Source organism: Pristis pectinata, chromosome 2, assembly GCF_009764475.1.
Source record: "Pristis pectinata isolate sPriPec2 chromosome 2, sPriPec2.1.pri, whole genome shotgun sequence".
NCBI classification, from domain to species: Eukaryota; Metazoa; Chordata; class Chondrichthyes; order Rhinopristiformes; family Pristidae; genus Pristis; species Pristis pectinata.
The window spans coordinates 11,475,552-11,503,448 of NC_067406.1; the positions used below are offsets into that span (position 1 = coordinate 11,475,552).

At 38.8% G+C, this 27,897-nt stretch overlaps 1 protein-coding gene across 1 annotated transcript in view; it reads right to left on the reverse strand.

Moving 5' to 3' along the window:
- dnaaf9 (dynein axonemal assembly factor 9) overlaps nucleotides 1-27,897 on the reverse strand; it is a 134,802-nt gene that overhangs the window by 82,618 nt on the left and 24,287 nt on the right. Inside the window, exons 4-12 of the mRNA XM_052010516.1 lie at nucleotides 23,081-23,205; nucleotides 19,375-19,471; nucleotides 18,380-18,486; nucleotides 15,568-15,645; nucleotides 15,360-15,461; nucleotides 11,797-11,852; nucleotides 7,577-7,724; nucleotides 5,465-5,546; nucleotides 5,337-5,373 (exon numbers count right to left, since the gene is read on the reverse strand). Coding sequence (XP_051866476.1) covers nucleotides 5,337-5,373; nucleotides 5,465-5,546; nucleotides 7,577-7,724; nucleotides 11,797-11,852; nucleotides 15,360-15,461; nucleotides 15,568-15,645; nucleotides 18,380-18,486; nucleotides 19,375-19,471; nucleotides 23,081-23,205 — 832 coding nt within the window. The remainder of the gene's footprint in view (nucleotides 1-5,336; nucleotides 5,374-5,464; nucleotides 5,547-7,576; nucleotides 7,725-11,796; nucleotides 11,853-15,359; nucleotides 15,462-15,567; nucleotides 15,646-18,379; nucleotides 18,487-19,374; nucleotides 19,472-23,080; nucleotides 23,206-27,897) is intronic.

The following is a 27,897-nucleotide window of genomic DNA, read 5'->3' on the forward strand; positions in this document are numbered from 1 at the left end:
TCAATCTTTCCTCCTACACCTGTCCCACTATCCCAAAATCAGTCTGATGAACCTCATTGCTTTAATGCAAGTACATGCATTTTTGAGTAAGAAATAAAAACTACATACACTCCACATGTCGCCTCATTAAGTTCATGTACATTTCCAGCAAGACATTCTTGCTCCTATACTCTTGCTAAGGCGGCTACAATTTGCTCTTTTCACTGTTTGCAGCATCTGCATGCTTACTTTCAATGACTGGGGTACAGGGATACACAAGTCATTTCAAAAATCTAATATCATTCAGCACCTTTCTACATTTCCTACTATAGTGGCTAACTTCATATTGATTCATATGCATCTACCATGTTTTTGCTCACTCACTCAATTTGTCTGTGTCACCTTGAAGCCTTTTGCATCCTCCTCACAATTCAATTTAATGTCATTGGCAAACTATGAAATAGTACATTTAGTTTCATCATTCTGCAGTTGAGGCCCAATGTACGGATACTTAGAATACCCCACTAGATGCCACCTGAAAAAAACACTTGTTTATTCCTGTTTCCTATTTGTCAATCCAAATTAATAAATCACTCCCAATACCATGCATTTTAACTTTGCACTCTACCTTTACAGTGGCATGCAAAAGTTTGGGCACCCCTGGTCAAAATTCCTGTTACTGTGAATAGCTAAGCAAGTAAAAGATGACCTGATTTTCAAAAGGTATAAGGTTAAAGATGACACATTTCTTTAATATTTAAGCAAGATTACTTTTTTTATTTCCATCTTTTACAGTTTCAAAATAACAAAAAAGGAAAAGGGGTTGAAGCAAAAGTTTGGGCACCCTGCATGGTCACTAATTAGTAACACCTCCTTTGGCAAGTATCACAGCTTGTAAATGCTTTCTGTAGCCAGTTAAGAGTCTTTCAATTCTTGTTTGGGGGATTTTTGCCCATTCTTCCTTGCAAAAGGCTTCTAGTTCTGTGAGATTCTTGGGCTGTCTTGCATGCACTGCTCTTTTGAGGTTGATCCACAGATTTTCGATGTTAGGTCGGAGGACCATGAGGGCCGTGGCAAAACCTTCAGCTTGTGCCTCTTGAGCTAGTCCATTGTGGATTTTGAGGTGTGTTTGGGATCATTATCCTGTTGTAGAAGCCATCCTCTTTTCAAGGGTGTGATGTTTGCTTCCAGGATTTGCTGGTATTTAATTGAATTCAATCTTCCCTCTACCAGTGAAATGTTCCCCGTGCCACTGGCTGCAACACAAGCCCAAAGCATGATCGATCCACCCCCCTGCTAACAGTTGGAGAAGTGTTCTTTTCATGAAATTCTGCACCCTTTTTTCTCCAAACATACCTTTGCTCATTGCGGCCAAAAAGTTCTATTTTAAACTTTATCAGTCCACAGGACTTGTTTCCAAAATGCATCAGGCTTGTTTAGATGTTCCTTTGCAAACTTCTGACGCTGAATTTTGTGGTGAAGACGCAGGGAAGGTTTCCTTCTGACGACTCTTCCATGAAGGTCATATTTGTGCAGGAGTCGCTGCACAGTAGAACAGTGCACCACCACTCCAGAGTCTGCTAAATCTTCCTGAAGGTCTTTTGCAGTCAAACAGGGGTTTTGATTTGCCTTTCTAGCAATCCTACGAGCAGTTCTCTTGGAAAGTTTTCTTGGTCTTCCAGATCTCAACTTGACCTCCACCGTTCCTGTTAACTGCCATTTCTTAATTACATTACGAACTGAGAAAATGGCTACCTGAAAACACTTTGCTATTATCTTATAGCCTTCTCCTGCTTTGTGGGCATTTAGTTTAATTTTCAGAGTGCTAGGCAACTGCTTAGAGAAGCCCACGGCTGTTGATTGTTGGGACAAAGTTTGAGGAGTCAGGGTATTTATAAAGCTTCAAAATTTGCATCACCTGGCCTTTCCTAACGATGACTGTGAACATGCCATAGCCCTAACAAGCTAATGAAGGTCTGAGACCTTGGTAAAAGTTATCTGAGAGCTCAAATCTCTTGCGGTGCCCAAACTTTTGCATGGTGTTCCTTTCCTTTTTTCAATTGTACAAAACAAAAATAATACACTAATCATGCTTAAAGTGTTGAAAAGCATGTTTAATCTTTAACTTTATGACTTTTGGAGATCAGTTCATCTTCTACTCACTTAACTATTCACAGTAACAAAAATTTTGAGCGGGGTGCCCAAACTTTTGCATGCCACTGTATATGTGAGACTTTATCAAAAACTTTCTGGAAATACATGTACATACGTACAAGATATCTACTGGTCTCTCTCAAGTCATCCATGATTATTATAAACTACTGTTGGCATCTTTAATTTCCTGGAGCCACAAGAGACTGCAGCTGCTGGAATCTGGAGCAACAAGCAATCTACTGGAGGGCCACAATGGGAAATCAGGACTAATGCAGGGTTTCATCCCTAAACATCAACAATTCCACCCCCTTCCCCACAGACACTGCTCAACACCACCACCGCCACCCTCCCCCCCCCCATCATTCCTCCACCAGATAGTTTGTTGCTCATTAATTTCATTAGGAAAGGAAAGATAGATTATGACGGTAAACTAGCACAAGAAATAAAAACAGATAGTAAAAGATTTTATAATTATATGAAGCAGAAAAGGATGGCTAACATGAACCTAGGTCCCTTGGAAGATGAGAAGGGGAAATTAATAATGGGTAATGTGGAAATGGCTGAGGCTTTGAACGACTATTTTGTGTCGGTCTTCACAGTGGAGAGCACATCTAACATGCCAAAGAGATGTTATGGATGCAATGGAAGGTGAGGACCTCGATACAATTACTGTCACTGAAGAGGTAGTGATAAGCAAACTGGTGGGCCTAAAGGTAGACAAGTCAACTGGTCCTGATGGGATGTATTCCAGAGTACTGAAAGAAGATCAAGACAGATTATAAAGACTGTAAGGAATCAAGGGTTACTGGGATTGACAAAGTGTCAGGGAGGAGAAGTTAAGCCAAAGATCAAATCACTCATGATTCTATTTTATGCCAGAGGTTGAGGGACTGCAAGGCCTACTCCTAATTCTATTGTAACTGAGAAATACCTACACATCTGGAAAATAAGTGTGAAAGCTCTCAAACCTGGAGAAGGAACAGTTTCTCCAATGCAATGGGTGAAGGGTTAAAAGGCAACTATTCCATCAAAGGAGATTTTTTCCAGAGACCTCTTACTGGTCTCTGCATACTACTTTTTTTGTGGTAAAAGTGATTAGTATGTTGAAGCATACCTATATTTCATAATTTACGAGTATCTGTGGTCTCAGAGTACCTTGATATATTTCATCTAAAAGTTACACTTTTGTTAAAAGATTTTTTTGGCAAACATCTGTTTTCTTGGTGTCCATTTGCATAGGTTTCACTTTCACTGTCCTATCAATAGAAATAAACATACTCACATTATAAGCACAATAATGGCTTTTAAATAAGAATTGTTTTATTCATGCTCAATGTAAAAGGTAAGTACCATAACCAAAAATATACTTTTCACTAAAAATACACAAGAACACAAGAAAATAGGCACAAAAGCAGGCCCCTCAAGTCTGCTCTGCCAATAAATATGATTATGGCTGATCTATACTGGCCTCAATTCTTCTTCTGTGCCAGTTCCCATAACCTCAATCTTTCAAACTCCACCTAAGTACATCTAAAGATCTGGCATCTTCCAACCTGGGGTGGGTGTGTGGTGCAGAGAATTCTGGAGATTCACTATCCTCAGAAGAAATTTCTCACACTTCAGTTTTTAAATGACTGGCCTGTTATCTTGTAACCATGTCCCCTCATTTGAGAATCTACCATCACCCTGTTGCACCCCCTTTGGATAAGGTCACCCCTCATTCTTCTAGACTCCAAGGAATAAAGACCAAAAATATCTAGCCTCTCTTAATAGGACAACCCTCTCATCCCAGAAATTAGCCTGGCGAATCTCCTTTGGCCTCCAATGCCACTTTATATTTTTGAGGTGAAAGGACCAAAATCATGCACAGTATTCCAAGTGTGGCCTCACCAACATCCAAAACAACATCCCTATTCTTAAATTCTTTCTTTGGTCTTTATTCCTTCACAATGAAGACCAACATGCCCTTTGCCTTCTTAACTACTTGCTGGACTTGCCTGCTGGCTTTCTGTGATTCATGCACGATGCCACCTAGATCCTTCTGCATTTCACTCATTTGCAGTCTCTCTCCATTTAGATAATAATCCACTTTTTGTTTCCTCTCATCCAAGTGGATCTCACACTGCCCCACATTAAACTCCATTTGCCAGGTTTTTGCTGAATTACTCAATATCCTGTTGCAGAATCACAACGCCCTCATCACTACATGCTGTTCCACCTATTTTCGTATCATCAGCAAATTTGGAAGCCTTACATTTTGTTCCCTCCTACAGGTCATAAATATAAACAATAAAGAATTGAAGCCAACAACCAATCCCTGGGGTACTCCACTAGTTACATCCCTCTAGCCTGAGAAGGACCCATCTATTCCAACTCTTTTTTTTATGTGACTGCAAGTTCTGAATTCATGTCGATATACTTCGTTCAATCCAAAAGTAGAATACAGTTAACCTGCAAATTAACAAATAAGCTTCTGATTTAAACATCTCAAGTGAAACCCAGATTGGCTTCTGAGCAAATGAACAAAAGACGGGTTTCAGATTCAAAAAAAATTCAGTTCTTGGTGTGACAAGAAACCATTTATCTTCCATATGCTATGCTTTGATTTCTAATGGGAAAATAAATTACAGATAATGATTGCATTTCTTTTCTGTAAAATATATCTCCATACACTAGAATATTCAAGTTTGTTTACACTGAAATCAATTAGCAAACTATTAACAAACAATAACTACATTCATCCTCTAAAGTTGCAGATATTTACTCCAGACACATAGCATCAATATTTTAAACCTCCAGGAGAAAAAACTTCCTATCCTAAGATTTTCTACAACTTTATTAAAATCAGCATTACGCCAATAGAATAAAAGTTGGTCATTTAGAAGTGTAGTGAAGAAAACCTTCTTGTTACAACAGTGGGAAATCTTTGGAATACTCTGCACCAATGCACCATGGATATTCACTAATCAAGTATGGTCAAGACTGAGATCAAATTTTTATTGGGTATTACAACAATCAAGGAACTATGAGTAAATTAGAAAAATTGGAACTTAGGAAGATCAGGCATAAATTCCTGGAATAATGGAACAGGCTCAAAGGGGTTAAATGTCATTCCCGTTCCATTTTCTTGTTCAAATATTCTTGAATTCATTATTCATGCCTTTACTTTTGAACATGGCATAAAGTTATGGAGTCAAACTTACAATAGTTCATCTTTTGTCTGTTGATTGCTGTCTTTGGCTGCAAGAATTAATTAAAGCTTGTATTAATTTCATTTCTGATCATCTTTATAATAGAAAATGAATTTTTTTTTTTTTACGTATTAACTTACCTATGTAAGGTACATGAGTGCTTCCAAAGAAATATGTCCTTGAGCATGCCAAAGGTCCTCTGGGAGATGTACATTGCACAACCTGCATGGTATAAGAGAGGTACTCCATGTAACCTCTGCAAGTTTGACATCATAACTGAGAACTGTATCTTTGTATTTTCAAACAAAAGTAACATGGCAGCCAATTTGCACAAGCTTGCTAGTGCAACATGACCAACTTATAACCATTTTGCATCTCATTCCAAGCTCAAAGTCTAGGCTAGCATTTCACTGGGTCACAATCTATCAAATGAATTTTCAACTGAGGCCTCTGGTGCCCTGGCCATTATTTATCCTTCAATTATCTAAAAACAAACTATTATACTCTGATCGTTGTTATGTTTGAGTTTCCTGTACACAATTAGGTGCTACATTTCCTGCATTACTCCAAAAATACACTTCCAGTACTGCATAAGAAAATCAGAAATAGGAGGAGGAATAAACTATTTGAACCCTTGCACCTGCTCTGACACTCAATAAAATCAGTGCTGATCTTTTGCCTCATCCCAACTCTCCTCCACCAACCCAATATCCTTTGATTTCCTTAATATCAAAAAATCTATTGATCTCTGCGATGGGTATACTCAGAGATGGAACCTCCACAGCCCACTAGGGTAGAAAATTCCAAAGATTCACTATCTTCTGGGTGAAGAAGTCTCTTCTAATCTCTGTCTGAAAGGCCAATCCCTTGCTGAGAAACAATTATGAAGGGTTCCAACCCGAAAGGTTGACTGTCCATTTCACTCCACAGATGCTGCCTGACTCACTGAGTTCCTCCAGTAGCCTGTTTTTAGAAACAATGATCCTTGGTTCTTTGCACCCCAGCCAGGGAAAACACCACCAGATCCATCCTGTCAGACCCCATAAAAATTTTGCACATTTCAATGAAATAAACTCAATCTTAAACTCAAGAGAGCCCAGTCAGCTTTATCTCACCTCGTACAACAAACCCATCATGCCAGAAATCAATTTGTATCACAAGTACATATTCCTTGGATAGGAAGACCAATACACAATATTCCAGATGTAGTTTCACAGGGCCCTACATATTTTAAGCAAAATGTCTCTTGAAATAAATGCCAACATATTTTTTGTTTCCGTGTGCTTTGTCTGAATGTTATTTTTCAGTGATTTGTGTACACGTCTCCTCCCGATTATCTTTGAACACTATCTTTCAATCTCGCAACACTTAAAAAATATTGTCTTCCTTTTTTATTCCATAAAATAAATAACCTAGCACTTACCACATTATATTCCATGTACCAGTCCTTTCCTGTTCCCTCAGCTTGTCTATACCCTACCATGCAACGCTCCCCCCGCCCCCCCTAAAGCCTCTATGCATCCTCCTCAGAGCCACACTGTCATTTAGCTTTGTACATCAGAAAACTTGGATATATTACCCTAATCCAAATCAACAATCTAACTTGCTTATTCCTACTCTCCTTTCTGTCCATTATCCAATCCTCAATCAATGCCAGTTTATCACCAACTATATCACATTCTAACTTGTTTAGTGATCTTTTGCATGATACCTTATTGAAGAACTCCTAAAGGTCCAAACATACATCAACTGCCCCCTCTTAACTATTCTGCTAATTACAATCTCAGTAAACTGTAATATAATTTCCCTTTCAGAAATCCATGACGACTCCGTCCAATCCTATTATTATTTTCCGTAAGTCTTATTACAAATTCCTTAATAAGACATTTCAGCATGTTCCCTACAACTGACGCCAGGCTATATGGTTGAGAGTTTCAGTTTCTCTGTAAGAACTGTTCTAGAATGGGTAGAATTTTGCAAGTATACCTACTATCTCCACAGCTATCTGCTTCAAAACTCAAGGATGGTCATAAAGAGAGGCCTTGGAACGATTTCTTCCTTGGTTTATCTCAAAAAATTTTAAACTTACTTCTTAGTGTGATAAATGAGATGACAAATTCCTTACCAATACTTTTCCCTCACTTACATGTAGAATAAATGCTGTATAACTTTGAGATATTGAAAAAATTAACAGATATGCTAGTAAACATACTTAGCGATACTAAAAATATGACAAAAGTAAGTTGCAATACCATATGCCTGGCAGTGCCTCCCCTGTTGTTTGTGTTTCTAACAAGGTGACCCTCAGATGGAAAGGTGAAGCTGTACGAGTTTAAGTTTTCTTTTGTCGAGTGACAACCAAATAGAACAAAAGGCTGCCGATGTGTGCTGAATAAGGAACTAAAAAACATAACAGGATGCAAAACCAGCTTCAATATTTGTAGTTTAATTCATCAAGCAACGTGCAAAATATATTTTGACAAGAGGTAAATAATACTCAAGGGATTACTGTATCACTTAAAATTTGGACATTCATAACTTATGATTAAAGAAATAAATTAACATTCTACTCATTGAAGTAACTTTTCCAGAATTCACTAATGTATAAGCATGATCTTGCCATAAAACTATACCACGTTCATAAATCGATTTCACTATTTACGTGAATTTATGTGCATGGACAATACCAATACACTAATGATGGGAAATAATACATCACACATGACCCGATCTCTTGACTGTCTCTCCATGAAGTATAAACATTAGTAGACTCTAGTCTATTAATAAATTGAACAAGAAACTATATCAAGTATTGACAGATAAATCTGTATTGAATTATTTCAAAATTTTGTTACGGCAAGATTTGTACTGAACAAGTATGTAGCACTTTCAAATTTCAAATTACATTAAATAAACAGAATCTGCCCACAGATTATTATCTGCACTGGTCACAATTTGATCCCTGGACTAATTCCAGAAAGGGACTTTTATAAACTTCACCCTTTTCAAGCAAAACATTGTCAGCTGCAGGTGTTCTTTGAATACCAGTAAATTATACAACAAAGTTAAAATAAATGTCTGGCAATGGACAGTAAACTTCATTTTGTGAACAATGGTTATTAATCACTTCGGGCTTTTGATTTCTGGATAACTGGGACTGTTTTTGGGGAAAGAGGGGCCTGTACAAATAGACAGGAAATTGAACTGGAACAGGTCCAACATCCTTGCAGGGAGGTGTACCAGTGTTCATGGGAAGGGTTTAAACTAATTTACAGGGGAATGGGGCACAGAGCAGTTATACAGTTTGGGGAGGGGGAGAGGGGCTAGATGCATCTGTCTTAACGCAAGGAGTCTAACCAATAAAGCAGATGAACTTAAAGTGTTGATCAGCAAAAGAAAATAACATTGTGACTATCACAGAGACACAAAAATTCTACAGATGCTGGAATCTGGAGCAATACACAAAAAGTGCTAGAGGAACTCAGCAGGTCAGGCAGCATCCATAGAGGAAAATAAACAGTCAATGTTTCAGGCCGAGATCCTTCAACAGGACTGGAAAGGAAGAGGTCAAAAGCCAGAAATAAGTGGGTGGGGGGAGGGGGAGGAGCACACACAGGCAGGTGATAGTGAGTCCAGGTGAGAGGGGGATAGTAGGGGGGTGGTGGAGGGGGAGAGAGACGTGGTTGAAAGAAGACCAGGTTTGGAGACTCAACAATCCATGATATAGAATTTTTGGGCATGATAGCAAGAGGGTGGGGGAAGGCCACGTCAAAGAGAAGATAGCATTGAAATATTGATTAACCATTACTGCAGTAATAAGTGATGATATCCCTGAAGACCATATGGGTAGAGCTTAGGAGCAAAAAGAGAGCAACCACTTTGCTGGGGTATACTACAGGCCTCCTAACACAAAGCAGATAATAATGGAGCAGATCAGTAAACAAATTGCAAAGCAGTGTAATAACAGGGTTATAGCAGTAGAGGATTTCAACTTCCCTAAAATTAACTGAGATCGCTTTAGTTTGAAAGGAAGAGGGAAAGGAGCTATTAAACTGCATCCACAAGAGCTTTTTGAGCTAGTAGGTCCTAAAAGGGAAGGAGCAGTATGGGACCTAATCTTAGGGAATGTAGCTGGCAATTGGTTAAAGTGTCAATAGGAGAGCATTTTAGAAATAGTGACCACCACTCTGTAAATTTCACAGCAGTTATGGCAAGGGTTAAGAATGGTCCAGAAATTAAGGTCCTGAATTGGATGAAGGCCAACATCAATATCATAAGACAGGACCTGGCAAAAGTAAACTGGGAGCAGTTACTTGCAGGTTGATTTACGCTGGACAAGTGGAAGCCATTCGAAAGTGAACATGAAAGCTCAGGGCCAGCATGCTCCCATAAGGGTGAAACGACAGCAAGTCCAAGGAATCCTGGATGTCACAGAACCACAAGGGTTGGACAAAGCAAAAAAAGCATATAGCAGGTAAAGACAACTAAAAGAGGGGAGGCCCTTCAGGAATATAGGAAGTGCAGTGGGGTTGCTTAAAAATTAGAAGGACAATGGCTACAAAGGAGGAAAAAATACACTGGCATACGAGATTAAAAAAAATAAGGTAAGATTTCTTTATTAGCCACATGTATATTGAAGCACACAGTGAAATGCATCTTTGCATAAAAAAGTATATTAAAGGCAAGAGAATAACCAAGGAAAGAGTAGGGCCCATTGGGGTTCAAAATGGCAATCTGTGCATGAAACCAGAAGACATAGCTGAGGTCCTAAATGAATTCCTCCCGTCTGTATTCACTAAGAAGAAGGACAAAGAAGTTGGACAGATCAATGAGGGGGACAGTGAAATTCTAGGACAGGTTATCATTAAAAAGGAGGAGGTCTTAAATCCCCAGGGGCTGATGAAATGTATCCCAGGCTGCTATGCAAGGCAAAGGAGGAGATTACTGGAGTTCTGACAGAGATTTTTAAATCTCCACTGGCTGCATGCAAGGTACCTGATTACCGGAGGACAGCATATTTTGTACCCTTATTCAAGAAGGGCAGCAGGAATGTGTCAGGTAATTAGAGATCCGTGAATCTAACATCAGTGATTGTGAAGTTATTAGAAAAATTTCTAAGGGATGGGATTAATCAAAAATAGCCAGCATAGTTTTGTTAGAGGGTGATCCTATTCGACCAATTTGCTTGAATATTTGAAAAGGTAACAAAATGTACTGATAAGGGCATGGAATTGATGTATCTGCATAGATTTTAGAAAGGCCTTTAGAGCCCATGGAATCTGGGGCAAGTTGGCAAAGCAGATCTAAAATGGGCATGTAACAGGAGGCAGAGGGTGATGGTGGAAGGTTGTTTTTATGATTGGAAGTCTATGAACAGATATGTACCACAGGGATCAATCCTGGGACCAATAGGTTTTGTTATATACAATTTGGATATGAATGTAGGAGTTATGATTAGGAAGTTTGCAAATGACGCAAAAAACTACAGTATTGTTAATAGTAAGGTAGTCCATGCTACAGGATGATATTGATCAATGATGGGCATAGCAACACCAAATGGAATTTAATCCTGGTAAGTATGAGGTGATGACTTTAAGAGAACTAAAAAGTGTAGGAGATATATAAGAATAGTAAGGCCCAAGGGAGGACTGAGAATGGAGGGGCCTCAATATACAAGTCCAAGGATCCCTAAGGTGGCAGTACAGGTAGACAAGATTGTGAAGTCGGCAAACGGAACACTTGCCTTAGTTAGCCAGGGAACAGAATACAAAGGCAGGGAGGTTATAAAACACTGGTTAGATCACAGCTGGAGTACCATGTACAGTTCTGGTAATCACACTGTAGGAAGGATGAGATTGCACTGAAAAGGGTGCAGAAAAGATTCACCAGGATGTTGCCCAGGGTTTTAGTTATGAGGAGAGACTGGATAGGCAATGTTTGGTTTCCTTGGAGTGCAGGAGGCTGAGGAGGAACATGATAGAGATGTGAGGGATATGGACAGGGATGATAATAGATATTTTTTCCAATAGCAGAGGTATCTAAAACTGGAGAGTATAGGTTTAGAGAAAGGGCAAAAGGTTTAAAGGGGATCCAAGGAAGAACTTTTTCAGTCAGTGGGTGGTTGGAATCTGCAATACACTTGAGTGGCTGATGAAGACAGCTATTGATCTAGATGAGCACTTGAATCACCAGCACATAGAAGGCTACAGCCAAAGGTGGTAAATGGGATTAATATAAACAGATACTTGACAATAACTAGGGATATGGTGGGCCAAAGAGCCCATTTCTGTGTTGCATAACTTGGAACTGTTGTAACCCAGTAACAGGAATATAGGTATAATTTTAGAACATTTAATTAATAATCATAATTTCCATTCTTTCAGCCTCATTTAATTAGTCTTACAAACAAACTAAGCTGATCAGAGAGCACAAAGTATCAGTAAAGTAGAAATTATTTGGCAAAAGCAAATACCTTTTATCTGTAATTTGACTTGTTATCAACCCATGGCTGAAGTAAGTTCTAAAAGGCTGAAAAACAAAATGAAACAAAACATAATTTCCTATTTAGCTTTAAAATGCACTTTGGGCTGGTTGTGCTTGTACCGATCCCCTCTTCATCCCACTCCTACGCAATCCACATGACCTCAACAAGCCTCTCCTTCCCAGCAGGTCTAATCTAGCTCAAGAGTTTACTGCTACATCAGTCTAATGAAGCACAACAGCCCATGAGTGGTGACCATGCCCAAGGTGGCATATTTTGAAACCCCACCCAGAAACCAACCTGGGGTCCTGTGCAGGAAACATCCTAATGCTTTTGGCAGCTCATGCTGTTGAAGACTTTTTTAAAAAACTGTTTATAAATGCATCTGATTATCAGAAGCAATTCAAAACTGAAATAGGTTTAAATAATTCAAATGTAAGATGTTAAAGAATGAAAAAAAGAAAAAATTACTTAAAAACACACTTGTAAATGAATTAAAATGATAACAATAGCAATATCGATTGAAATGAAAAACAGAATGACTTACCTCCATTTACCTTTTATGTAATGGCCCTACTAGAGAGGGGGCAACACTTGACCTACTATTGGGAAAGGAGGATGGGCAAGTGCTGAAGTGTCAGTGGTGGAGCACTTTGGGAACAGTGACCATAATTCTACTAATGTTAAAATATATATGGAAAGAGATGAGACTGGCCTACAAGTTAAAGTCTAATTTTGACGGCATTAGACAGGAATTTGCTAAGATTGATTGGTAAAGGCTGTTACCAGGTAAAGGGACATCTGGCAAGAGGTTAAAATGAATAGCAAGACTGGTAGGATTAGGGAACTCTGGCTGATGAGGGATATTGAGGCTCCAGTCAGGAAAAGGGAGGCATATGTCAGGCATAGGCAGCTGGAATCAATTAGTTCCTTGAGGAGTATAAGGGATATACTTAAGAAGGAAATTAGGAGGTCAAAAAGGGAACATTATGTATCCTTAGCAAATAAAGTAAAGGAGTATCCAAAGAGATTCTATAAGTACAGGTCCACTCCAGGTTATGACTGGGTTCCGTTCCTGAGAACTGTTCATAACCCGAACAGTTCGCAAGTTGGAAACACTGCCACCCAGCAATATATTTAAATAAAAACACAGGCCAACCAATGGCAATCTGTAATTAAACCAGAGCATTCAACTCAACCATTCAAATTTCTCTGCAAGACGTAATGATATTGCCACAAACACAAAAGATGCCTGCAGCCACACAGCAGCTGGCAAATCCATCTTGCCAGTCTCCCAAACATTTGCTCATATGCACGGGCTGTCCATAAGTCGGGTGTTCATAACCTGGGGAGGACCTGTAAGAGCAGAAGGGTAACTAGGGAAAGAATAAGTCCCCTTAAGGATCAGTATGGTCGACTACGTGTGGAGCTACAGGAAATGGGCGAGGTTTTAAATGACTACTTCTCATCTGTACTTACTATGGAGAAGGTCACAAAAGCAAGGTAATTTAGGGAATAAAACTGTGATGTCCTGAAACATTATGAAAGAGGGGGTATTGGTGGTCTTGAGCCGCATAAAGCTGGATAACTCACCAGGGCCTGACCAAGTTTACCCTAAGAATGTTCTGGAAAGTAAGGGAAGAAATTGCTGGGGCCCTGGCAGAGATTTTTGTAACTTCATCAGCCACGGGTTAAATACCAGAAGGTGGCTAATGTGGTGTGTTTATTAAAAAATGGCTGCAAGGGCTACTGGCCAGTGACCTTAACATTAGTGGTGGGTAAGTTCCGCAAAGGGATTCTGGAAGACAAGGTCTGTTTGCATTTGGAAAAGCAATTACTGATTGGGGATAGTCAGCACTGCTGTGCGCATGGGAAATCATGTCTCACGAATTTGACAGGGTTTTTGAAGTAGTAACTGAGAGGATTGACAAGGACAGGGCAGCAGAGGGATATGGACCAAATGCAGGCAAATGGGATTTGTTCAGGAAAGCACCTTGGTCAGCATGGATGAGTTAGGACAAAGGGCCCATTTCCATGTCGTATAACTCTACAATTCTATATACAGGCTGGCCTAAAGTTACAGAGCTGTATAAAAAGTATATTCTGCCGTTCAGCACAACTGAATTCTGCCCCTGGAGTTCAGCAGCAGAGCAGGAACAGGAGGACCCCCGCTATGTCACCGAAATATGAGCAGCACCAACAAGCGAGTCATGAAATTATACAGTATGCAATTTCTATGAAATTGAAAAGCAAAGCTAAAACCCCAATGACTCATGAACAGAGGCAAAATGCAGAAAACTGTAGGCCAGTTAGCCTAAAATCTGTCATCGTAATAAAGCTGGAATCTATTAAAGTAGTAGCAGTAGGTCACTGAGAAAATCACAATACAAATAAACAGAGACACGTGGCATTGTGAAAGGAAAATCATGTTTGGCAAATGTATTATAGTTCTAATGATGTAACTAGCAAGGTGGATAGAGTATTGTATACATGTTGCATATGTGCATTTCTAAAACACATGAAATGGGGTGTCACAGAAAAGGTTACTCCGCAAGATACGAGCTCCTGGTGTTGGGGTGATATATCAGCAGAGAGGACTGTCTTAAACAGAGTCTGGATAAATAGGTAATTTTCAAGTTGGCATGCGTTAACTTTAACTAGTGGGATGCCACAGGTATAAGTGCTGGACCCTCAACTATTTATAATCTACATTAATGATGGATGAAGTACTGTCGCTTTATATTGATTTATTACAAGGGGTATTGTGCAGGGAAGTCTTGCTACAACATAAAAGACATTGATGAGCGTACAGAAACAAACAACAAATTTTAAAATAAATATACATTAATTTCCTTTAAGAATTTTAAAAAAAACGAAGGTTGCTTCATTGAATTATTTAAAAAGCCAATAAAAATGTAATTCCCAGATTTCATCCAAACATGGTAATGTTTGTGACATTTAGCTGCAACAGTTGCCATAAATTTCCACTGATTTCATATAAAGCCAGTGGGGCAATCTGCCAAAAGCACTGCAGCTTTCCCATGCAGGGTTAAAAAGAGAATTTTACCATCATGCCTCCTGCTAGTTGATCCATGAAAGAGCATTGGTGTTGAAAGCCATGAAGAAGCTTTCAGCCCACTTGTCTGCTCTTCCAGCTATGAGGTATATCTGGAGGCAAGTGGCTATGAAAGGGGCAAGGTAGTAGAATTAGGGGTAAAATAGAGAAAAAGAGTTTAATGAAAAACAGAGAAGAAGCAAAACCACATCAACCATCCTCTAACATGAGATTTAGGATACTAAATCTGAATATTTGATTTTACTATGTTAATGAAGCCATCTTCCTTACAGCCTCAAACCAGATTCTCAGGCAAAATAAAAATGCTCAGCCAAACAGCCCCCAGGAAGAAGTTACAGTTACAAATTAACAGGAAAATTTTCTTGTAGACACAATTTTTGGAGACATAATTTTTCACTCATATGACTGAAGTATTTTTATCTAAAGGAAACAATAAATGTTAATGACTTCTGCTTTAAAATTAATATTTATTTCCCACCTCTCCAGCTTGTGCTTCTGAAAGTTCCAGTATTGAGGAAGAATTCTCAATGTCAAAGTTGGAAAAGAAGCTGTCCCACTGTTTCTTAAATGCCATCAAATCCTGAAATAGAATGAAGACAAAACCAAATTCAGAGTAGACAACAGTGAGTGAAGTTAGTATTATTCTAATGCAACCTACTCCATTATGTTTGCAAACACAACTTTACCTCAGTGATCAAGACTTCCAGCGAAACTGGATCCAAGCCACTATACACTTGCCAAAGTTCCTCGCTAGCATCGAACAGCTGCAACAGAAAAAGAGAAAATAGCAACCCGATACTAAATAGTAATCTATTTTTTAATTTTTCATTGATTTGTATAAAACAAATTTGAGTTGCAATAATGTACTTAATTAGAAAGAATGAGAGCAGGTAATATTAGGTGGGAGTATATGAATGATCATTACCAATCATTAAATTGTGCTATTTGTTTGATCATATGTAATTCAGTATTTTTACATCTAAATAAAAATTAATACAAATAAGCAAACTTAAAAGACTATTTATCCTTCACCATGGATTAATTGCTACTGAAACGCAAGAGAGCAATATGTATTAAAAATTATTCATGTTTATTTAAATTTCCAAGGTTTCCATAGACCGCAATTTTAATTTATTACTGACATTCAGCAACTACTGAAAAATCACAACCAGATGAGTATTATGACATTAGTTAGTCCATGAAATATCATATTAAAAAAATACTTTCTAATTTTAATGAAAAAGGTTACTGTTTTTTGTCACTTCCTGAACAGAAAACTTTAGTCAGGTCAACTTTCCACCCATTATAAGTTTCTAAGGCCACATTTATAAGAGTAATCATCCTGGTTAACTCATCATGTTAAGTATACAATTACACCATCAGATGGTTTCTCACTATATAGAGTATAATTTTCTGAAAACTTCAAATCTGAATGTTGATTTTCTTATCTCCCCAATGGTGAAAAACTTGTGTCCAAACAGCGTAAACAAAATAGAACAAAAATTGCATCATAATAACAAAATTGATCTTTTGTGCCATCTAAATGGTTTCATTGAAGATTTTCCTTTAAAGTTCCTGCTCTCCCAATAAGCATGGTTAGGACTTGCCATCCATTTACAGACCAAGCTGGTGCAGATGACTTAATTTGCCAGGATATTTCTGGACTGATGAAGTAAATTTCTTCAATGTACAGCTACAAATTCTGCCCAGTATTATTATTTTGAAACAAATAATGTTAAAGAACAAAATCAAGTTTTATTTGGAAGCCAATTAATTTTAGCATTTTGCTTTCCTGCCAAAGAAACGATAATTACTCACACATATGAAGCAAAGATTTTGATTATGAATGCTTCTACGACAGAAGAACAAATTGTTTTCTTCAATTTACTTCATAAAGTTAAATGAGGATGGTAAACAAAGACTGAAGGAAATAGGTAGGTGGGAATGGGAGAAATTGGTTGAGAATAAGGGAAACTGTCACAATCCTGATGGAAGCAGATGGAAATGGCTAAGAGAAATCAGAGTAAGATATAGATGGAGATACCGAAATTTTGTTAGTAACTCAAATAGAAAGCTGAACAGAGCTACAAGAAAGGAGAAATAAAATGGGGAAGAAGGTATATTCTATTTCCCATGCTCATCCCTTCCAGAACCAGAAATCCCAAACCCTCGCCTATACTCTAAATCAGAGGGGTGTTAAAGCTCAGCAATTGCATACAGTTCCTCCCCAGGTTACAAATGCCCAACTTATAGACACCCCATACATACCCACACATACAAATGAGAGTTTAGTAGACCAGCAGGATGGATTTGCAGGCTACTATGGGGCTGCAGGTACCTTCTTATCAGGTAGGAGCGGGGCACTTACACGTCTTCTCTCCCCGTCAATCACACCCCACTCCCCCTTGCAACAATCAGGGACTGGGGTGAGCCGAGCAGAGCTGGGAGTGCTAAGCACGTTCGCTCACGCATTGAGTTAGTGAGGCTGGCTGGTGGCCAGTCTTCCTATGCCTGCTCACTCTCCCATCACAGTTGTTTCTGTTCATTTCTGACAAGAACAGTTCAGGTTATGAACAGTTCTCAGGAACGGAAACCTGTTGTTACCCAAATACTGACTGTATATTCAATGCTGTAATTAAGAAATGCTTGAGCACTAAGGTAATTAGCAATAAGATGGATTTGCAGAGGTTAAGCTATGATCTTGCTAAACAACTGAATAGGCTTGACATGATGTGACTCATTCATGTCATAATCCAATGAAACTCAAAGGAAAATCAAACAATAGCATCTTATTTTTCAATGAGGCACGTTATAGCCTTTCAATCTCAGCAATGAGTTCAATAATTTCATATTTTAGTTGACAGCACCTCACAACAAATTTCAAGCCTGTAAAAGTTAACCATCAATTCAGGGCACTTAAATGTTCACTAGTATCTCTAGAGGGATCTTATCAAATGCTTTATGATACAGAAAATAATGGAATTTAATGGACAAAGACAAAGAGAATAAAAGATCAGAAGGAGAGTGAAAGCAAAGTAGGCAGTGGGGAGTAGTGGGGAAGATCGAAGGGGAGACTCCTTTTGTAATCTGACCTTTCCAATTTACTGAGTACTAAATTTCCTAATATTAATAATGATTAGAAACAATCTCCCAATGTTCTATGCTCCAAAATTCTCTACTCTAGTTTCTCAACACTGGAATAAATTAACTATCTCTTCAATTTTTCTGATTTATGAACATTTTAATATACATTATTTCCATCACATAATCAATATTAAATTTGGCTCATAATCCCTTTCTGGGGAAACTCCCCAATATGAACTCAAGCAATACAAAGCACTGGAGGGACTTAGCTGGTCAGGCAGCATCTATGGAGGGAAACGGACAGTTGATGTTTCGGGTCTAGACCCTTCATGAACTGTTCAATTTATTGTGAACCTTAATGCTATGATATTGCCACAACTCTGTCCAGCACTTACGTAAAGTTAAATTAAATACCTCATGTTTCATTGTAAAAAACTCCCCTCCTCCAATTCCTTCCAGGGCAAATGCTTGTACAATGGGCCACTTCTCAACAATGAACATGTCAAACTTCTGAACATGGCCTATAAACAGCAATGGTCACACAATGATAAGCACAATGAGGTGATCAGAAAATAGAAATACATATAGACATAATAATGCAATAAACAACAAAATGTAGTTAATTCATTAATTGTACCACAGAAGGAAAAAGAAAAAAACAAATTTACCAACCCCAAGGATGAATACCTCAGTAAATTTAAAACTAACTAAATGCAATTCAATATTAGTGGACAAATTTCAAGTAGATAAAAAAAACATTTCGGGTTTTCACTTCTGTCCATTGCACCCTGATATAAAATCAACCTCAAAAACGCAATTTCAACAGAGTGGTCTAAGGAAACAAAAGTAATTTCACTGCTGGGAGTGCTTTGATGCAGTTCATCTTTAAGTGGTAGCATTGAATGGTTACAGCACAGGAAGCCATTTGACCCATTGTGTTCATAATGCCTGTCTGATACATCAATTCACTAATTCCACCCATCAGACTTTTCTTGGTAGCTTTGCAAATTTTTCTACACCATATATCTATCTAATTCCCTCAAGGCCTCATCTGCATGCAGTGCATTCCAGATTCCAAACACATGCTGCATAAAATCTCATCATTAGCTCTTTTTCCCTATATAACTTTACACATAGGGAATAAAAGACAAACTGTATCCAGAATCTTGAAGGAGACACAGTAGCTAATTTCATTATAGAATCAGAGGTCAAATTGAGGTCCAGTACAATCCAAAAGGTTTTTTTTGTAAGATCCTAGCCTGAATATTTATATGGAAAGCATTTTACATTATGGAGGAAAAATGAAGAACGCTTAGAGAAGAAGGCAAAGTAAATAATAACACCCTGTTATGGTTTGCTTAACTTTTTCACTTTACATTTATAATGTTGGGAAACAGTTTTGCATTTACCCTGGAAGCTGTATGGAACTTGAATTCGGGAACAGTCTTGTACCATATTGACAAAGCTGGTAATTTTAAATTCCTCTGCCACCTCTTCATCTTCATACTAAAGAAACAAATTTAAAATTTGTAAGTTATAGTGTAACATTTTGATTACGTAATGACAGAATATAATTTATTTATTAGAAAGCTACAGGGAGATTACCATGAGCATGGGAATACTGTTAATTGCAGATTCTCCTCCAAGTGTCAAGGTGTTGTTGGATTCAATTGTTTTAATTAGTTTTTTTAACATGTAGTGTCTAATACACCTCAAGTGGCTGCACAAGGAATGGCCGCTTCCTAGCTTATTGGTTTGTCCATCAGGTGAATATGTGTTTTCTCATTGGTTGGTTTGGCCACAGGTATCTAATAGGTTTTCTGATTGGACTATTGTTAGCTAAGGAGTACCTCTTATCTCAGGTATAAAAGGTGTCATTTTTTGTTAATTACTCTCTTACTCTCTTGCTCTCTTCCCCCCAGCTCCAGCTCATCTTTCGCTCCTTTTGTCTTGGCTCATTTAGTAGTAAAGCTAGTGCCATGTGCTCTGTGACTGTTTCTTTGTTTTAAACTTTTCCAGTACAACTTTGTGAAGCACCAAGTTGTTTTCAACTCATTCTTGGACTCCTGAAAGAACCTGCGGATTCAAAAATAACCAGATCCGGCAGGGTCTTGAAAATATCTCAGCACTTGTATGTGTAAAAGGGTCAAAGTCTTTTAACTCCATATCTACCATCATTGTAGGAGCACTTGCAGCACTTTGACTACAGCATGGCAGTACCTCATTGCTACCACTTGCACTCTGAAGGTCAATTAGTGATAGCCAGTTCTTTCAGTCTAGCCAGCAATAGCCATATCCAAAATTATTTGCACAGCACAATTTTCTACTGTTACAGTATGGTTGTTTATTATTTTCTTTGATCATAAGGTTAATTATTATGCTTCCTGAAGCTTTTGAAGTGAGCAGTTATGCAACAAAGCCTTCAGCCACTTCGCTTAAAATATTTTAAAAAAAGATGTATTTCTTGAAGTTAATGCAGCTGAGGATTTTTTTTAAGTTTCAAACACACAACATGAATTTCTTTATGATAACAGCATTATGACAAACTCAACTTAAAACTTGTATAGTTATTAAGTTTGAAACATTGTCCCTTGGGTCATGTCATCTTACTCAAGTACACAGGAGACAAGCTCAATCTTGTTCACTGTAGACTGAAAGACTGATACAGCCAAGAATGAAATGTAACAATAAAATATATTCAATGGACATTATTCCAACCAGAATATCTTGTTAAATTTCTCATAGTAAATCAAAAGACCATTATTTTTTTTTACAAGACTATATTACGGAATAGATAATATATGATATGACTGGTCTGATAAAGCTTTATAACAGAAAGAAAATATCAGAAGCCAGTTTTGCAAATTAGACTGTCCTCTTCTTACAAGAACATAAATTCTGTGATGTGCATTCAATGTATCCATTTTCAAATTTACACATCAAGAGCGCTCAGCAATTCATGATTCTGTTAAATAAATTCACCTTACATTAACAAATGCAGCTCCTACAGTAACTCTAATTTGAAGTGTGGAATTAAAATAATTCAGAAAGACATTTGCAAGTTTTCCCCTTGGTATGAGTGAGCTATTTTCTTGCTTGTGCATAATTTTTCCTGTATCATCACTACATAAATCAACGCATTTACAACCTTACTCTGAATAAAGTCATGGCTATTCCAACTAACAAAACTTTGAATGAAAACTCAACATAACATAAATGCAAGAAGAAACTATATTTTTGTTTAAAGCGCTTTTTCTTTTGGTGGAAAGTCAACAGAATTATTCAGAATTTTTTGACATTATCGATAGCAAATTAAATTGTAGTTCATGCATTTTTAGCTTTATGTTATTTTAATGCCTTGGAAATCTCTATAATTGCTTGTGAATTGTAAATAATATCAATAGAAGGCTCATTGAGTTAAATTGGTCTTCTGTCCTTTTAAATATTTTGTACATAAAGGTGAATCTGATATTTTGTGATTTTCTTCAGTTGGCTTTACTATTTGGATTACAATCATATACTCTGACTTTTGATCATTAAAACAAAAAATTCTGGAAAATTCACTTGAACAACAAGGGTATATGTAACTTCAAAATATATTTTTGTGATGAATCAGTGTTTAGAAATTCTCATGAAGATCAGGCAATGAGCTAAAAGACTATTTGTCTACCTGCGCTAAACAAGTAAATGTTAAAGAGTTTTCAAGAAACTTGAATTATATTTGCAACTGCAGTACAGTGGTGGTGCAGCAGTTAACAAACCTGTAACCCAGAGACCTCGACAAACAGTGAAGCTGTAGAATGTTTATTTAGTTCATACAGTCCCTGGGTAATGCAATGGTTCCATTCTTGCGAACTGTTCACAAGCTGATTTTTCCGTAAGTCAGAAACGTGTTTTCTATAGTAACCCATATATCACTCTACATACACTTGCTATAATTATTTCATTTCACTGAATAATCACCTCAACACCATCCATAACCAAACTAATGGAATATATATGGTATCTAATCATTAATGAATATCATGAAATATTTATCATTATTACTAGCTTGAAAAATGTTTTAAAAACAAATGGTCAGATTTCATTAAATGAGGTCATTCGTAACCCAGGAGTACCCATAATCTGGAACTTGGGGGAGAATTACATTACCTAGTCTTGATAGTGAATACCATGACCGCCAGAGAAAACAATCCAAGTTTATCCAACCACTCCTTACTTTCTAAACCAGACAACATCCTTGTGAATCTCTTCTGCACCCTCTCCAAAGCCTCCACATCCTTCCTGTAAAGCAGCGACCAGAACTGCACACAATACTCCAAATATGGCTTAATCAAAGTTTTACACAGCTGCAGCATGACTTCACGCCTTTTATACTCAATGCCCCGACTGATGAAGGCAAGCAATGATGTACAGCTTCTTCACTATCCTATCTACTTGTGTTGCCACTTTCAGGGAGCTATGGACTTGAACCCAAGATCCCTCTGTTAATGAATGCTCTTAAGGGTCCTGCCATTTACTGTATATTTGACCTCATCCTTACCAATCTACCTGCCCAGATACATCTATTCTTGATAGTATTAGGAGAATTGACCACTGCACAGCCCTATTTTCACACCCAAGACACCCTCTGTCAAGTTGTGTGGTACTGCAAACTTGCTCAATGAGATAGCCTTAGAAAAAGTCTGGCAGCTCAAAAACTGGGCATCCACACAGTGCAGAAGAAATGTACAAAACCGCAATCTATAATCTCATGGCTCAGCACATTCCTCACTCTGCCATTACAATTAAGATAGGGGATCAATCTGCTGGAGAAACTCAGCAGGTCAAACAGCATCTGTGGAAGAAAAGGAATTGTTGACATTTCGGGTCGAAACCCTACGAAACACAGCAAATACAGCAGAGACAGTGCCTCAAGTCATGTGCAAGAAGGCTGGCTATTTTTGTATGATTTTATTATCAACCATGGGAAATATTTATGATGCATTTGACCCCTTCAATAAAGTTTACTGATCAATCACTGAAAAATCTCTCAATAAGACTACTGCAACATGGTGAACTTCGCATGTTTGTTCATCTATTATTTTCTAATACTGTATCATTTTTATTACTTACTTCTTTTTCTGTCAAGCAGTGCAGGTGTAGATTTCTCCAATATGCCACATAAGGCAGGAGATAGTTATAATTTATTGGGTTGCAATATAGATGAACACTCTCAGACTTTATCAGGAGGATTACATCTGAAAAAGAATGGGAAATTAATTATAATGTTTTCAACAATTAGTATTTCACACAAGTGAATCCAAAAGAAGCCTAATTGACATGGATAATAACTACGTAATTCCACCTTTATCAATGAAATAGAATTGAGGGTTCTTCTGTGTATACCAAAGCAAAAAAAAAGTTTGACATGTTACAGTACAAGAAATCCTCTCTGCAATACAAAATGCATAGCATAGCTATATCCATTCTATACAAACACCATTACAGCAGCTAATGTCATCTGAGATGTCAGATGGCAAAATACCTTGCAAAACATATGGGAAAAACGGAAACCCCAAAGAAATAAAATGTCAGCATGGGGAAAGTGCCAGATGGGACACAGTGCAAAAGGTAATAATCTCTGGATTGCTACCTGAGCCACGTGCAAATTGGCACAAAGTAAGGAAGATCAGAGTAAAATGCATGGCTCAAAGATTGATGTGGGAGAAGTGGGTTTGAATTCATGGGACACTGGCACCGGTATGGGGGAAGGAGGGAGCTGTTCCACCTGAACCACACTGGAACCAGGGTCCTGGAGAATCACCTAAGTAGGGCTGCAGATAGGGCTTTAAACTAAATAGTAGGGGGCTGGGATCAACAGATTGGAAAAGTATGGATAAAGTAAAAGGGAAGGAGAGTGCAGGAGAGGTTACTGAAGTCTCCATAATAAAGAATAAGACAAAGTTTAGAAAGGGATAAGAATTTAACTTCAGGCAACATGGAGACAGATTTGAGAAGAAGGATGTTGAATGATGAAGGTGTTATATTTGAATGCATGCAGTATACAAAATAAGGTAGATGAGCTCATAGCGCAGTTAGAAATTGGCAGATATGACATTGTGGAAATCACAGAATCGTTGAAAGAAGATCACAGCTGGGAGCTAAACATCCAAGTATACACACACTATTGAAAAGGCAGGCAGGTGGGTAGAGGGGGTGGGTAACTCCATTGGTAAAAAATGAAATTAAATCCTTAGCAAGAATGTAGAACCCTTGTGAGTAGAGTTAAGAAACTGCAAGGGTAAAAAAGACCCCAACGGGAATTATATGCAGGCCTCCGGGATGTGGGGTACAAATTGCAACAAGAGATAGAAAAGGCATGTAAAAAGGGCAGTGGGTGATCATGGGGGATTTCAATATGCAGGTAGATTGGGAAAATCAGGTTGGTCCCCTCTCCCATCAGGCAGAAGATACAGGAGACTGAGGGCACATACCACCAGGCTCAAGGACAGCTTCGATCCCACTATGGTAAGACTATTGAACGGTTCCCTTATACGATGAGATGGACTCTTGACCTCACAATCTACCTTGTTATGACCCTGCACCTTATTGTCTACCTGCAATGAACTTCCCTGTAGCTGTGACACTTTACTCTGCATTCTGTTATTGTTTTTACCCCGTACTACCTCAATGCACTGTGTAATGAATAGATCTGTAACAACGGTATGCAAGACAAGTTCTTCACTGTACCTCAGTACGTGGCAATAATAAACCAATACCAATACTGGATTCCAAGAGAAAGAATTTGTAGAATGCCTATGAGATGGCCTTTTTTTAGAGCAGCTTGTGGTCAAGCCCACTAGGGAAAAGGCAATTCTAGATTTGGTGTTGTACAGTGAACCAGATTTGATTAGGGAGGTTAAGGTAAAGAAACCCTTAGGAGGCAGTGATCATAATATGATTGAATTCACCCTGCAGTTTGAGATGCTGAAGTCAGATGTATTGGCATTCCAGTTGAGTAAACGTAGCCACAGAGACATGAGGAGCTGGCCAAAGTTGATTGGAAGGGGACCCTAGCAGGGATGACAGTAAAGCAGCAATGGCAGGAGTTTCTGGGAGTAATTCAGAAGACACAGGATCAGTTCATCCCAAAGAAGTAGCAGTATTCTAAAGGGAGGATGAGGCAACCGTGGCTGACAAGGGAAGTCAAAGACAGCATAAAAGCAAAAGAGAGGGCATACAATATTGCAAAAATTATTGGGAAACAAGAGGATTGGGAAGCTTTTAAAAACCAACAGAAGGCAACTAAAAAAAGCAGTAAGGGGAGAAAGATGAGGTTACCAAAAGTTTTTTCAGATATATAGAGTAAAAGAAAGGCAAGGGTGGACATTGGACCACTGGAAAATGACGTTGGAGAGATAGCAATGGGAACAAAGAAATGGAGGACAAACTAAGTAAGTATTTTGCGTCAGTCTTCACTATGGAAGACAGCAGCAACATGCCAGAAATTCGACAGAGTCAGGGGGCAGAAGTGAGCACAGTCGATATTACTGAGGAGAAGGTGCTTGGGAAACTGAAAGGTCTAAAGCTGGTGAGTGACCTGGACTGGATGGACTACACCCCAGGGTTCTGAAAGAGGTAGCTGAAGAGATTGTGGAGGCATTAGTAGTGATCTTTCAAGAATCACTAGAACGTTTCCAGAGGAATGGTTCTAGGGGACTGGAAAAATCACAAATATTACTCCACTTTTGAAGAAGGGAAGGAGGCAAAAGACAGGAAATTATACGTCAGTTCGCCTGTCTACAGTGGTTGGTAAGATGTTAGAGTCCATTATTAAAGGATGAGGTTGAGGTTTCAGGGTACTTGGAAGCTCATGACAAAATAGGCCGAAGTCAACATTGTTTCCTTAAGGGGAGACCTTGCCTGACAAACCTGTTGGAACTCTTTGAGGAAGTAACACGCAGGATAGACAAAGGATGTTGTTTACTTGAATTTTCAGGAGGCCTTTGACAAGGTGCCGCACATGAGACTGCTAAATAAGATTGGAGCCCATGGTATTACAGGAAAGGTACCAGCATGGATAGAAGATTGGCTGACTGGCAAAAGGCAAAGAGTGAGAATAAAGGGGTCCTTTTCTGGTTGGCTGCCTGTGACTAGTGGTGTTCCGCGAGGGTCGGTGTTGGGTCCACTACTTTTCACATTATATTTAATGATCTGGATGACGGAATTGAGGGCTTTGTGGCCAAGTTTGCAGGTGATACAAAAGATAAGTGGAGGGACAGGTAGTGTTGAGGAAGCAGGGAGTCTGCAGAAGGACTTGGACAGGTTGGCAGAATAGGCAAAGAAGTGGCAGATGGAATACAGCATAAGGAAGTGTACGGTGATGTAGGTGTAGCATTTAATGCACGGGGATCAAATTCAGAAATCAGAGGTGCAAAGGAACTTGGGAGTCCCAGTGCAGGATTCCCTAAAGGTTAACTTGCAGGTTGAGTTGGTAGTAAGGAAGGCAAATGCAATGTTAGCATTCATTTCAAGAGGTCTGTAATATAAAAGCAAGGATGTAATGCTGAGGCTTTATAAGGCATTGGTCAGACCACATCTGGAGTATTGTGAGCAGTTTTGGACCCCCATATCCAAGGAAGGATGTGCCGGCATTGGACAGGGTCAGAGGAGGTTTACAAGAATGATCCCTGGGATGAAAGGGTTAATATAGAACATAGAACAGTACAGCACAATACAGGCCCTTTGGCCCACAATGTTGTGCCGACCTTTAAAACTCGTCTAAGACTATCTAACCCCTTCCTTTCACATATCCCTCTATTTTAAATTCTCCATATGCTTATCTAGTAATCTCTTGAATTTGACCAATGTACCTGCCTCCACCACCACCCCAGGCAGTGCATTCCATGTCCCAACCACACTCTGGGTAAAAAACCTTCCTCTGATATCTCCCTTGAACTTCCCACCCATTACTTTAAAGCCATGCCCTCTTCTATTGAGCATTGGTGCATTGGGAAAGAGGCACTGGCTATCTACTCTATCTGTTCCTCTTAATATTTTGTATACCTCTATCATGTCTCCCCTCATCCTCCTCCTCTCCAATGAGTAAAGCCCTAGCTCCTTTAGTCTCTCCTCATAATCCATACTCTCTAATCCAGGCAGCATCCTGGTAAATCTCTCTGCACCCTTTCCAACACCTCCACATCCTTCCTATAATGAGGCGACCAGAACTGGACACAGTACTCTAAGTGTGATCTAACCAGAGTTTTATAAAGCTGCATCATTACTTCATGGCTCTTAAACTTAATCCCACGTTTTATGAAAGCCAACATCCCATAAGCTTTCTTAACTACCCTATCCACCTTGTAGCAACTCAGTGATCTGTGGATATGAACCCCCAGATCCCTCTGCTCCTCTACACTGCCCAGAATCCTGCCATTTACCTTGTATTCCGCCTTGCAGTTTGTCCTTCCAAAGTGTACCACCTCACACTTCTCCAGATGGAACTCCATCTGCCACTTGTCAGCACAGCTCTGCATCCTATCAATATCCCTCTATAAGCTTCGACTGCCTATCAATGTCCCTCTGCAATCTGACAATCCTCTACACTGTCCACAACACCACCAACCTTTGTGTCATCTGCAAACTTGCCAACCCACCCTTCTACCCCCTCATGCAAGTCATTAATAAATATCACGAAAAGCACAGGTCCCAGAACCAATCCTTGTGGGACACCACTAGTCACAGCCCTCCAATCTGAATGCACTCCCTCCACCACAACCCTCTGCTTTGTACAGGCAAACCAATTCTGAATCCACATGGCCAAGCTTCCCTGGATCCCATGCCCTCTGACCTTCTGAAGAAGCCTACCATGTGGAATCTTGTCAAATGCCTTACTAAAATCCATGTAGACCACATCTACTGCACTACCCTCATCAATCTGTAATCTG